Here is a 14,611-nt window from a genome sequence, read left to right on the forward strand (position 1 = left end):
GTCACTGTATTTCTGGATAACTGAATGTCCTTGAAGGCAGACACGATTTCAGTCTTAATTTTAAAAATTCCCAAACAGCGAGTCTGCAGCCTCAATAAATGCCTCCTTAACAGAATTGTTGTGCTTAGCAAGAATGTGACATAGCACAACACAATGCTATGGTTGCTGCCTTTCCTTTGGTAATAGGACTCTACTTGACTGCTGTGCTGCTAGTTGAGATTTCAGTTATTGCACTTTTCTTTTGCTTAGTTCACTCTCAGCTGGGAAATCCCTCTAAAGGGTTTTGAAATACCATTCGAGATTATCAGATTCCATAACATTCAATAAAAGTTCAGAGACTCTGCTGTGAAGGACTGTGCAAGATAAATGTTGATTTTATACCTGAAATATTTATAATCTTTAAACCCTAAACCCAAACTATAACCTACATCCTATAAATTCACTTTTGAGTGTAGTATTCACACATGAATCACAAGTAATGTCCATAGAGTTATGAAGACACACAGACCAGTGGAGCAATCCCAGGCAGCTCAGGAACACCCACATCACAATTTCAGTAAAATACCGATATGAAACACACAATTGATTACTGTTCAGCTGACGGATATTTTTTCATTTTTTATGAAACTAAGCAATGCTTCCACAAACTCTTCTTCCAGTCAGTGACTGTAGTAACAGTGAGCTGCACCAGAGGGCAGCCACAATCCAATGGTATAAAGACAGAAATGAGAAGTGAACAGCAGTCTGGTGCTGCTGAAATTAAATTACTTATTCGTATTGTGATGTTTTAGGGCACTGGATCAGTCCTTTAACAACTATTTGCTTAATTTGGCATTGGAAACCACAGATTAAACATGGTGGTTTGCATTGGGCTGCAGATCATAAATGTTCCTAAACAGAACTTAAAGTAGATGTTATTATCATTGACAGCCAGGTTTGAATATTGTTAAAAATATATATTTTTTTTTAAATAGAAATGTGTATTATCAAAGTAACTCATGTTATACAGATGACATTTTAATTTACAAAACTAGTTACATAATCAACCGTGCACTTAAGCATCGTAAAACATCTTTTAAAACAAATCCCTAGCATGTTTGTTTTAAATACAAAAACAGATGTTTATGAACATCTATTCAAAAGATATTAATTTTGCAATCCATGCATCCATCTACAAGTTCGTCAGAACCACGTTAAAGGGAAACTGATTCGACATTTCTGCATATACATTGCTCAGTGTATACCAACACAACCATTATACATTTGCTTCATCACTATCATAATTGTACTACGACAGGAATAGGTTTATTTCATAGTGAAATAGTGAAGTCAATGAGAATAAGCAATGAAACCATGATTGTTATAATTGATGAAAATACTAAATGTAACTTACTTTGAGTTTATTCTCTGTTCGGAAAATTTTTGGTAAAGTAATTTAGGAAATGTTCATAAATCCAGAACAAGGGTATTTCCAATCCTTGGTTAAAAAAAACAACTCCATTGTCGTATTTGTTTCATAGCTATATTTCACATTTGTAGGCCTAGAAGAAATGTTTTGGTGAAAAGTCAATCTTTTGGGATATTTGGTTTGTTTGTTTAATTTCTGGTCCATGTTCGTGGTTGAAGAAAAAAAGTTCATGATCATATTTAATGATGGATAGCTTTGTCCAAAAAAAAGCATTCACGGACACACCGATGTCACAGGTAGCCCCATCGTATGTCATTCTCGTGGGCTTAACTTTGTGATCACTGCAGATGGAGCAATCTTTCTCCAGCTGGCGTTTCCTGCCAGACGACGCTGTGGTTGATTCCAGCTTTTCAATCTTCCGCGAACCTGGGGTGGGGTCAGAGCAATGTTCTCGTTTTCACACACACCCTTGCGGAAGTCATCAATGATTGAAACTAGAAATGTCCTTCGGCTGATCAGGAGCAAGAGCATTGTTGTCAAAGTGCAGGTTGGCAAGACAAAAAAGCAACTTGTCACAAGGCGTTAATCGGCCCAAATCCTGGTTTTGCTTGCAGTGCATCCTTCATTCTTTCATGTCAGACTTCCACACTAACCCCAAATTCAGCCACAACCCCAAAACAGCACGTAATCTACTTTGTCATTTCCAGCAGATCGTTTTAAATGTTGCACTTATATTCCTGTTCTTTTCATTCATTTCTGCGCACATCTGTTCGATTTGTTGCAGATGTGCTCTTGCAGCACGCTGAAAACAACAGCTCAAAGAAATCAGCAGGACGGGTCGTGCTGCGTGGGATACATCTCGGACCACTTATTGCTGTGTAGTTATTTTCTGCTATGGTATTTTGTGAATTTGATTTGAAATCAGGATTCTAACAGTAACAGCCCAATTAAAGGAAGGTCTTCGTCCATACTGTCATCTCCCCTTGCATCTTCTTCCGCCTCCTCTTCCAAATGACTGTCATCATTATCTACATTACTGTAGAGTTTTGCCTTTTACAACCATTTTTATTGTCTAATATTAACAATAAACTGGTCTGCTAATGACCAGTACAGTTTGCTGCTATGGCAAATAAACCAATGAAAAATATACAGAGCTAAAGTGTGGGCGGAATTTAGGGGAGATAATCGGCCCTCTAGTCCTCTAGCAACACGCCTGCGCAAGCCAATTAAATCGGCCCTGTAGAACTCTGAGGGTTAAAGCAGATGACTATCCTTAACATTATTATTATTGTCATTGACTCCAAATTACTGAAACTCAAGTTTGAATATTCTGTTTAAAGGGAGAGGGGAAAAAAAAAAGTCATGCCTTTCACAGCAGCCACTCAAGACACTCCTCTCCATGTCCTGCAGACGGGGGGGGTAGCTTTGTTACCTGCAATGCAAATACACATATAAATATCACATACATACACATATGTAGCTATGTACACACACAAAATGTGCTCCCTGGCCCAGCGCCCTTCAGTTCCAGCTCTGTTATTAAACTGTAATAAAAAAGTGCAGGGTTATACAAGTTTTAATAAGACGCAATAGTACATTATAGACAACTCAATTAAAATGTATAATACAACGCTGTGCCATATTGAAAGAAATGTTTAATTTAATCTGCTGAATCAGAAACATTGGATCTGTTTAAAGCACACAAAGTACTCAGCCTTTCCCATTACTTGAACTGGTGTGCGTCTGGCGAGCTACGCCCGTTCCTTTACCTCCTCAAATACATTATTATTATACATTTATTTATAACGCTACACTCAAGCAACAGTCAAAACAGACACACTACACAGATGCAACACAGCAGTGCAGTACACACGGACGACAAAACAAGCAGCTCGGTTAGCCAATAAGGGGGGGAAGTAAAATCTGAAAAGATTATTTTAAAACTTGTAACACAGGTGACAGACAGCACAGGTCCAACACAGCTGTAGAGATGGGATCCAGAGCAGCTTGGCCTGAATCACGCTTTGAATGAATGGAGCGTTACATATTAAGAAATCTGCGGTTAATAATCGATCAATTAACAATACAAATACTAACAATCATACTCGCTGTACTGTGCCCGCTGCCTCCCTGCTCTCTAACCGGCTCAACGGATCTAGCGCCGTCAACACCAGGCCCAAAGTAAAAAAGCACGCTCCTCAACTTTACCTTGTGGGTTTTAATATCGGTTTATAAATTAATTAACCGATCGTTTTAAACATATCTGTGCAAGGCGGTTGTGCATCCTTCAGTTTTGCTAGCGTTTCGCATTTCCATACCGTGTTATAACGAAGCGGCGCCCAGCGGCGAACACGGGACGCGGCGGCCATTTTCAGCCTCATCCCGCGCGGAAAACCGGCCGTTTTTTCTCCCCACTCGGCGCGTTACCCGCATCGTAGCCAAAGCTGTGGTGAATAATAAAACTGCTCGGTAATATCCGCATGACTGATACATCCAACAAGCTCCGACACAAATGCTCAAAGAAACACGAAATGATGATGATGATGATGATGATGGCGGTGTTGTTGTTGAGTGCACTTATACAACGCTGTCATACTCTTGCATATTTTGATTTCCCCTGTGCTCCCTCTCCCTTAGCGCTTCTGCACTCGTCAATCTAGGATGTAAGACCTTCTATATTGTTTACTGTATATCTTGTATACAATTTGTGAAATGTATTATGCCTGGAATTGCACCGTATTATTGCACTTTGTATTGCGCTTATATTTTGTAAGTCTGCTAAGATATAAACAATAATAATAAAATAATTCCCTGAATCTTTGACAATAATTATAATTTTTCAAATGTGTTTTTAATGTTGCTAGATCTCACAGTGATAAAATAAGGAAGATATGGGTTTGGCAACAATACAAAAATATAAAAAGTTTGTCAAATTTCTTTGCAGAGTGCAAACAGACGACATGCAAATACGCTGAGATTAAATTCAAGATTAGTGTCTAACTGTCTAAGTATTCTTTTCTCTTCAATAATAATGGGGAGAAATTAATAACGAATAATTTAATTCAGAATGACGAAGATTGCTCTTTTGTAACCACATTTTTCATAGTAACGTTAGCACAGCTATCTACAATTGTCTGATAATAATAATAATAATAATAATAATAATAATAATAATAATAATCTATTATTATTATTATTATTATTATTATTATTATTATTATTATTATTATTATATCTTGGCAAGACACCCTTATCCAGGGCAACTTACAACATAAGTGCAAAACAAAGTGCAAAAATACAGTTAAGTAAAAGGCATCAATCATTACAAATTCAATCTAACTAAAACATAGCAATTCAAAATATAATACATTTAAGATTAGATTAAAAAAATCAGCTAGTGGCTACATTACAAACGAGCTGCTGTTCAGCACGAAGGGGAAAAAGTCAATAGTTATAGTAACTAAAGTGTAAATAGTCCTAAATCAGAGAACAATTTTATGTCTACACTTACTCAGCTGGTGAAAACTTGAGCAGCCTCCGCGGTGTCGGTCGCCGCTGTAACTCACAACATTGCGAGTTCGCGCATGCGCGGGTCCATGACGGGGACGAATTGACGCGCTCCCACGTGCGCGTGTTTAGAACGTCACTGGCGAAAAAAATAAATTCTGGAACACTGATGACAAATGGAACGCGACAAAGCCCTCTCGTGTCAGGGCATTCATTTAGACAAAAAATAATATTTTTATTCAATGAAATATCGGGACCCCCCCAAGTTCAAAGTTTTCTCTCTAATAGGGGGTCCCGGCCCCCTCCAGCCCCCCCTCAATTTGAACACAGAGAGAGGGAGAGAAAGGCAATGACAGAGGCAGCAAGAGAGCAACAGTGAGAGAGATTGTTCCGTATTTCTCCAGTTTTAATATTATTACTATTATTTATTATATACATATATACAGTACTGTGCAAAGTTTTAGGCAGGTGTGAAAAAATGCTGTACAGTAACAATGCTTTCAAAAATAGTCATGTTAATAGATTATATTTATCAATTAACTAAATGCAATGTGAGTGAACAGAAGAAACATCTACATCAAATCCATATTTGGTGTGACCACCATTTGCCTTCAAAACAGCATCAATTCTTCTAGGTTCACTTGCACACAGTTTTTGAAGGAACTTGGCAGGTAGGTTGGCCCAAACATCTTGGAGAACTAACCACAGTTCTCCTGTGGATTTAGGCAGCCTCAGTTTAAGGTGAAGATAGTTTTAATGACTTCCGCTGTATGTTTGGGGTCGTTGTCATGCTGCAGAATAAATTTGGGGCCAATCAGATGCCTCCCTGATGGTATTGCATGATGGAAAATTATCTGCCTGCTCAGCATTGAGGAGACCATTCATTCTGACCAAATTGTGAAGGGAAGTAAGCATGACGTGTCTTTCATCTGCTGCAGTAAGTTTCCTTGGCCGACCACTGCGTCTACAGTCCTCAGCATTGCCTGTTTCTTTGCGTTTCTTCAAAAGAGCTTGGACAGCACATCTGGAAACCCCTGTCTGCCTTGAAATGTCTGCCTGGGAGAGACCTTGCTGATGCAGTATAACTACCTTGTGTCTTGTTGCTGTGCTCAGTCTTGTCATGGTGAATGACTTCATGGTGAAACTGTCTTCAGCAACCTCACCTTGTTAGCTGAGTTTGGCTGTTCCTCACCCAGTTTTATTCCTCCTACACAGCTGTTTCTGTTTCAGTTAATGATTGTGTTTCAACCTACATATTGAATTGATGATCATCTGTTTGGTATAATTGTTTAATCAGACACCTGACTATATGCCCACAAAATCCCTGACTATGTGCCAGTGTACCTAGAAGAATTGATGCTGTTTTGAAGGCAAAGGGTGGTCACACCAAATATGGATTTTATGTAGATGTTTCTTCTGTTCACTCACTTTGCATTTAGTTAATTGATAAATATAATATTTTAATGTCTAATTTTGAAAGCATTCTTGCTTATTGTTTCACACTTGCCTAAAACTTTTGCACAGTACTACACTCACCTAAAGGATTATTAGGAACACCATACTAATACTGTGTTTGACCCCCTTTCGCCTTCAGAACTGCCTTAATTCTACGTGGCATTGATTCAACAAGGTGCTGAAAGCATTCTTTAGAAATGTTGGCCCATATTGATAGGATAGCATCTTGCAGTTGATGGAGATTTGTGGGATGCACATCCAGGGCACGAAGCTCCCGTTCCACCACATCCCAAAGATGCTCTATTGGGTTGAGATCTGGTGACTGTGGGGGCCAGTTTAGTACAGTGAACTCATTGTCATGTTCAAGAAACCAGTTTGAAATGATTCGACCTTTGTGACATGGTGCATTATCCTGCTGGAAGTAGCCATCAGAGGATGGGTACATGGTGGTCATAAAGGGATGGACATGGTCAGAAACAATGCTCAGGTAGGCCGTGGCATTTAAACGATGCCCAATTGGCACTAAGGGGCCTAAAGTGTGCCAAGAAAACATCCCCCACACCATTACACCACCACCACCAGCCTGCACAGTGGTAACAAGGCATGATGGATCCATGTTCTCATTCTGTTTACGCCAAATTCTGACTCTACCATCTGAATGTCTCAACAGAAATCGAGACTCATCAGACCAGGCGACATTTTTCCAGTCTTCAACTGTCCAATTTTGGTGAGCTTGTGCAAATTGTAGCCTCTTTTTCCTATTTGTAGTGGAGATGAGTGGTACCCGGTGGGGTCTTCTGCTGTTGTAGCCCATCCGCCTCAAGGTTGTACGTGTTGTGGCTTCACAAATGCTTTGCTGCATACCTCGGTTGTAACGAGTGGTTATTTCAGTCAAAGTTGCTCTTCTATCAGCTTGAATCAGTCGGCCCATTCTCCTCTGACCTCTAGCATCAACAAGGCATTTTCGCCCACAGGACTGCCGCATACTGGATGTTTTTCCCTTTTCACACCATTCTTTGTAAACCCTACAAATGGTTGTGCGTGAAAATCCCAGTAACTGAGCAGATTGTGAAATACTCAGACCGGCCCGTCTGGCACCAACAACCATGCCACGCTCAAAATTGCTTAAATCACCTTTCTTTCCCATTCAGACATTCAGTTTGGAGTTCAGGAGATTGTCTTGACCAGGACCACACCCCTAAATGCATTGAAGCAACTGCCATGTGATTGGTTGGTTAGATAATTGCATTAATGAGAAATTGAACAGGTGTTCCTAATAATCCTTTAGGTGAGTGTATATATATAATTTTCATTGGTTGAAATATTGTTTTAATTACTACTTAAGATCTATTCAAGTATATGATTAATGATTATTATTTATCTTTTTTATTTACTGTTTTCATGTAATTGTTTTATAGATTTTTAATGTATCTGTATATTTTATATGTAGTTATTTAATAATCTATAAATATATATATATTCTGGTTATTTTTATGTATCACCTGTATCGTACATATTTTGGCAACACCAAAGAAAGAGGTCATGCCAATAAAGGTCCATTTGAATTAGAAAGAGAGAGAGAGAGAGAGAGAGAGAGAGAGAGAGAGAAATGGTTTTCAGCAAAACAGGTTTCCCTGGTTTGCTGTTGGCCCAGTGTGTGTAGGTGTCTCTCTCTGTCGTTCTCCCTCCCTCCCTCCCTCTTACTCATCCAGCCTCTCTTTCTCTTTCTCTCTACCTCCCTTCCTTCGTCCCTCCCTCCCTTTCCCCTGGAGCATTGCACATTTTTTTAGGAGTTTGAAGGAAAACGAGAGAGAAACAAAGTGTGACAGTGGAAGGGAAAGAGAGAGAGAACAACAGACAGAAGTGGAGAGAGAGAGAAACCAAGAGAGACAGATACAACCCATACTCTGTGAGTGTAGTGGGTCTGCGTGTACAGTCGGTGTGTTTCAGTCTCGGTGGTCGGTGGAGTCTCAGGAGAGAGAAGCTCAGAAGATCACTGTGAGTACTGCTGTGACCCCTGTCTGCTACTGTCTGTGCACTGTGTTTGTGTGTGTGTGTGTGTGTCTGTGTGTATGTGTGTGTGTGTGTGTGTGTTGTGTGTGTGTGTGTTTGTCTGTGTCTGTCTGTCTGTGTGTGTATGTGTGTGTTTGTCTGTGTCTGTCTGTCTGTGTGTGTGTCTGTTGCAGTGGGAGTGTGTACGTCTGTGTGTATGTGTGTGTATGTGTGTGTGTGTGTGTGTCTGTGTGTCTGTTGCAGTGGGAGTGTGTACGTCTGTGTGTGAGGGGGTGGGTGACAATGGAGCAGAGACTGTACAGTGTGTGTCAGTTCTGTGTCTCCCTCTGTGTGAGTGAGCAGAGCCCTGTCTGTCCAGGGGCTCGGGGCAGGAGGCAGTGTGTCTTGGGGCTCAGGGCAGGAGGCAGTGTGCACATCAAGACAGTCATCCAACACACATGTGAGAGAGAAGAGACAATATAGGGAAGAGAAGAGAGGAGGGAGCGTTTTCCAGTTGAAGGGTTGTAGCATTGACTGACTGACTGACTGACTAACTGTCAGCCTCTCTGTGTCCGTCTGTGAGCAGACCCTATGTGTTTCTCTGTGTCCATTTCTCTGTCTTGCTCTGTGCCTCTCTTAACCCTGTCTGTCAATCTCTCTGTCTCCACCTAAGGACTGAGATCCTCAGGAGGTGTTCCTGCAGGCAGTGCCAGACATGAGGTGAGTGTGGGATTGAGCTGGGCCAGGGCTGCGGCCCCAAACCACACGGAGCAAGTTCCCCACCTGTGTAATTAATACAGTCAGGCGTTTTCACTTCCATTAATTAAAATGCTTGGCTCCTTGTGTGTGTTGTGTGTGTGTGTGTGTGTGTGTTGTTTTGGTTTCTCCACAGGGGAGGAGCACAGAGGCCCATCACACCGCAGAACTTCAGACAGCACTATCAGTCACTCGCTGCCAAGGACAATGCTGGATTCCGAAGGGAGCTTGAGGTACCGCCCCTTCCTGTGTTGATGTGGAAATGGGGGTGTGGTGGGAGTAAGGGTACGAGGGGGGGGTAGGGGGGAGGAGAGCAGTTGGGGTAATTAATGACAAGGGAGGGGGATGTTAGAGATAGAGAGGGGGGACACCTAGGATGGCACCTAGTACACTAAAAATGAGTCAGGACTGCGTGATGAAACAAACCAGCCAATAGGACATGAGACTGACAGAGAGAGACAGAGACACAGAGGTAGAGAGAGAGAGACAGGAACAGACAGGTAGAGAGACAGACAGAGACAGAAAGAGACAGAGACACAGAGATAGAGAGAGACACACACACAAAGACAGAGAGAGGGACACTGCACTATGTGTGGTATGAAGAACCTACTTGGGCACAGCTGCTGTAATTAGCTCTGCCCCGGCTGTGACTGTGAGTCAGCCTCCAGTGTGCCAGCCCGCCCACCTCACAGCTGCCTGCGTCCTCCAGGTAACAGTGCGCTCCCGCAGGCAGGCGAGGCACAGACTCCTGTACCTGCGCAGGTATGTGGCCAGACCAGCCTGTCAGGAGCAGTAGGTGTGTATGTGTGGCGGGGGTTAATCAGCCCTGTCTACTTTGCTGCGGACGCTGTGTACCTTTACACAGACCGGCACAACAAGCTCACCAGCACAGTGCTGGTCCCTGTTTCCCCAGAGCATGGAGGCCAAACCCAGCACACTGCACCCAATAGCTGACTGCAGCCCTACACTGCCCTGCTCTTTACTGCTCTGCTCTACACTGCTCTGTAAGTGTGCTCTGCTGTTGGCAGGAGCTGCGGGGCGTGGGGAAGGAGCTGACCTCCAGAGCAGGCGAGCTGGACGCCAACAGGGACAAGAACCGATACTCCAACGTTGTCCCCTGTGAGTACAGCACTACACAACATAGCACTACACAGCACTACACAACACAGAACTACACAGCTCTACACAGCACTACCACTAGGAGCCACTAGGCCTGCCATACGGACTTAATTACATAGCAGCAAAGAACAGAGGTTTACTTTCTCTTCAGAGAGGATGTTGCACTAATAGCGTGTAAACAACAGCCACAATTTAAATCAATTTGAGCGTTGGCTGTTTTACACGCAGGTGGCTCCGTATCGACCACCTGGGAAACATTTCCAGCCACTTTTCAAGCCTACAGACACCAAACTTAACCTGACCAAGCCTAGCCTGACTTAACTAGCCTGACCTAAATCCCTGCTGTAAGGGGAAAGGATAAAATGTCCAGTGATAAGTGCTCAATGTGTCTACTGCTAATGTCCAGTGCTCAGGGCTCCATGTTTTCTCTCATCACAGATGACCACTGCAGGGTCCGGCTCAGCCTGCAGCCGACACGGCTGCACTCTGACTACATCAACGCCAGCTACATCCCTGTGAGTCACCCTACACACACACACGTTGGTGCCGCTATCATTATGAGGACTCTCCATAGACATAATGATTTTTATACTGTACAAACTATAGATTCTATCCCCTAACCCTAATAACAAACTTTCTGCATTTTTACATTTTCAATAAAACATCATTTAGTATGTTTTTTAAGCGATTTGAATTATGGGGACATTGGCAATGTCCTCATAAACCACCGTTATAGCATAATAACCTTGTAATTACCAGTTTGAACCTCATAAACCAGCCCCCCACACACACACACACAAACACACACACACACACAGACACAGACACACACTCACACTCTCTCTCTCACACAAACACACATACTGTACACTCTCTCTTACACACACACATACACTCTCTCTCACACATACACACACACTCACATTGTGTGCTGTGGTCAGTGTACTCAGTGCTGTCCCGTGTGCCGTACGCAGGGCTGCAGCTCGGACAAGGAGTTCATCTGTGCCCAGGGCCCGATGCCCAACACCACAGTCGACTTCTGGCGCATGGTGTGGGAGCAGGATGTCCGGATCATTGTCATGCTGACCGCCTGCACGGAGAACGGCAAGGTCTGCCACCACCACATCACCATAAATATCATAATTATTGTCATCAGTACTATCATTGTTATCATCAGCCTGCCTGTGAGAATAGGCAGTCTCGTCCTCTTGCAAGATTTTTATTCCTCTTCTTCCGCTCTGACAGACACCTCCTAAACCTCCAAAAACGACAGCCAATACATTGCTTGTGCTTTTTGTCTAACAGATATGATCAATAAGTATTGATTTCAGTAGTTTACAACACCGATTTGTGATTTGGTGTGAGGGGTTGAGATGTGAAGTGGTTTGGCTTATAGTACTGTCACCTGCAGACATATTGTCTAGTTATAATAATAATAATAATAATAATAATAATAATAATAATAATATTGTTGTCATTGTGAAGCCTGCCCCTCTTGCCTGTCTGCTCACAGTGTGTGATAAACTCTCCAGGCAGTAATGTAGTCAGTCCTGCCTGCCCTAACCATGTGATGGGGCCATGTGTGTTGTCTCAGCAATAATTTATATATGTGTGTGTGTGTGTGTGTTTGTCCATATGCATGTTTACATGGGCGTGCATGTTTTTTGTGTATGTGCAGGTGCTGTGTGAGCAGTACTGGCCCTCTGAGAGAGTGACGGTCACCTATGGGTCAGTTCAGGTCACCAACCTGCTGCAGCACCACCAGCAGCACTGCCTCATCAGCAGCATGCGCCTGCGGCACGTGAGTCCCTGCACCCCCCGACATACCCCTCCATGCCACACACAATCCCCACGCACCCCACAGGCCCCACACCCTTTGCACACTCTCCAACCCCTCCCCCCACACACACACACACTTAGTTCCCACACAGCCCTCACCCCCCACCCTGTACCATACCCCCGCCTCATTCCCTCCAAGCTGGCATGGATACTTCCCAGTCCGAGTGGCTGTGTTCATTCTCTGGAGGCTTGTCATGTGGCTGAGGCGTGACAGTGGCATGTGCATGGCTTGTTTCAGAGCCCCAGCCCTGAGGAGAGGAATCTGACTCACTTCTTCTACACGGAGTGGCCTGACTGCGGGGTCCCCCGTGACCCCGCTGACCTCACTGACTTCACTGAGATCGTGCGGGTGCACCTCAACCGCACCCCCCGCTACGGGCCCACCGCCGTACATTGCAGGTGAGTGTGTCTGTCTGTCTCTCTGTCTGTCTGCGTCTCTGCCTGACTTTTTGCCATATTTATGAATTCCAAAGATGTCTCTATCTTTTACTTTCTATCTCTGTCTTGTCTGTCAGTTTATGTGTGTGTGTGTGTGTGCAGGGTTACTGTACCACTGTTCTGTGTTGCAGTGCTGGTGTGTGTGTGTCTCAGTGTGTGTTCTGTGTTGCAGTGCTGGTGTGGGGAGGACCGGCTGCTTCCTGGCTCTGCTCCAGCTGTTGCAGCGGCTCCGGCTGTGCAGGGCGGAGGCGTGCCTGGATGTGCAGAGCGTGGTGTGTAGACTGCGGAGACACCGGCACCGGCTCATGGTGCAGACACTGGTGAGACTCACCACAAGGCCTCGACACTGGGGAAGCCAGGAGACGTCACACTGTCACAAAATGTATTACACCAGTGTAGACTGGTAGGCTGTGTACTCTTACACTGGGCTGTGTTACAGTTCCAATGATCCATTGTCCTGCAGCTCCAGATTCTGTGACTCCAGTGTTCCAGTAAGGAATTGTTGAAGCATTCCCTTTGATTCTCACACTGTTATTCTGATGTTGTGGCTGTGTTCTGATGTTCTGATGTTTTGATGCTGTGCTGTGCAGGAGCAGTACATCTTCATCCACCATTGTCTACTGCACACGCTGAGTGACAGCAAACAGGCCGCCACGCAGCACAGAATGGGGTGAGGGGGCCGCACCACACACTGTCCATCACACAAACACACACACGTACACTGCCTTTCACACAGGGTCATCCCTTCTAGCTGTTTATGTATTTCCTCATGTATATTAATCTATGTACACTGGCTTGTGTGCATTTGTAGGATTGTGCAGCAGGGCCGCGCTCCAGAGCCCCCCCGATGGAGAGAGGGACATCCACTGCCGCCCCCACCCCACAGGAGCAACATGCGCCCGCGCCCCCCCAGTACCCACAGAGACAGAGACACACAGGGGGATGACACGAGAGAGAGACTGACAGAGAGAAACAGAGAGAGAGGGGGAGGGAGAGAAAGAGAAATGTGAGTGAGAGACACTATATACATCACCACTGCAATTCCACACCTAAAAACAAAAGCAAACACTGAGAAATATTATAGTATTATTACTATTTCACAGCAGAGCACACCCACCTGTGGTTAAAATACTCTCTCTCACACACACACTCAGTAAAGATACTGAGATAGGGAAAGAGAGATAGAAAGAGAGAGGGTGGGATAGAAAGAGAGGACAATAGCTGCCCCAGCTACCTGACTCACAACAGGACCAGGAGTTACACTGGATGGAGGTCAGAGGTCAGAGGTTGGAGTTCACCATGTACTTCTATATCTGCTGCTGTGCCAGAGGAGCCCCTCCTGCAGCCAGTGTAGATCCTCAACTCCTCTTCTACAACACAGCACCCCCCTACACCCTGAACACGTGCAAAACTTTTTATTTTAAATTAAAAGCAAAACAAAAGCAGCATCTCAGGGCCAGGGCTGAGACCCTGCTGGACTGGACTGTATCTCTGAAGGACCAGGGCTGAGACCCTGCTGGATTGGACTGTGTCTCTCAGGACCAGGGCTGAGACCCTGCTGGACTGGACTGTGTCTCTCAGGACCAGGGCTGAGACCCTGCTGGACTGGACTGTGTCTCTCAGGACCAGGGCTGAGACCCTGCTGGTTTGGACCATGTCTCTCAGGGCCAGGGCTGAGACCCTGCTGGACTGGACTGTATCTCTGAAGGACCAGGGCTGAGACCCTGCTGGATTGGACTGTGTCTCTCAGGACCAGGGCTGAGACCCTGCTGGTTTGGACCATGTCTCTCAGGGCCAGGGCTGAGACCCTGCTGGACTGGACTTTATCTCTGAAGGACCAGGGCTGAGACCCTGCTGGACTGGACTGCATACCCGGGACAAATACAGGTGTTTTGTATGCTAACGAGGGAATATAATATAGTAGTTTAAATGTACATTTGACACAGTTTATTATATTTGAAAATGAATTATTTGGTAGAAACTATTTAATTATAATAAATGCAAATAAACAGTTGAACAGTTCCCTTCATAGCAGCAGCCATAACACATTTCCGACAGCCTGACGGCACAAGGGTCAGGGGGCCGTGAGGTCAGGTT

General features: G+C 44.3%; 1 protein-coding gene across 1 annotated transcript; it reads left to right on the plus strand.

Moving 5' to 3' along the window:
- The first annotated feature begins 8,136 nt into the window (after positions 1-8,136).
- Positions 8,137-14,536, plus strand: LOC136731226 (receptor-type tyrosine-protein phosphatase V). The gene is made up of 11 exons (XM_066697666.1): positions 8,137-8,368; positions 9,036-9,082; positions 9,255-9,351; positions 10,147-10,237; positions 10,676-10,752; positions 11,212-11,346; positions 11,916-12,038; positions 12,315-12,475; positions 12,687-12,834; positions 13,105-13,184; positions 13,326-14,536. Exons 2-11 carry the CDS (start codon positions 9,078-9,080, stop codon positions 13,522-13,524), a joined length of 1,116 nt encoding a protein of 371 aa, XP_066553763.1. The 5' UTR covers positions 8,137-8,368; positions 9,036-9,077; the 3' UTR covers positions 13,525-14,536.
- The last annotated feature ends 75 nt before the right edge of the window (positions 14,537-14,611 follow it).

Source organism: Amia ocellicauda, chromosome 3 (assembly GCF_036373705.1).
Source record: "Amia ocellicauda isolate fAmiCal2 chromosome 3, fAmiCal2.hap1, whole genome shotgun sequence".
Taxonomy (NCBI): domain Eukaryota; kingdom Metazoa; phylum Chordata; class Actinopteri; order Amiiformes; family Amiidae; genus Amia; species Amia ocellicauda.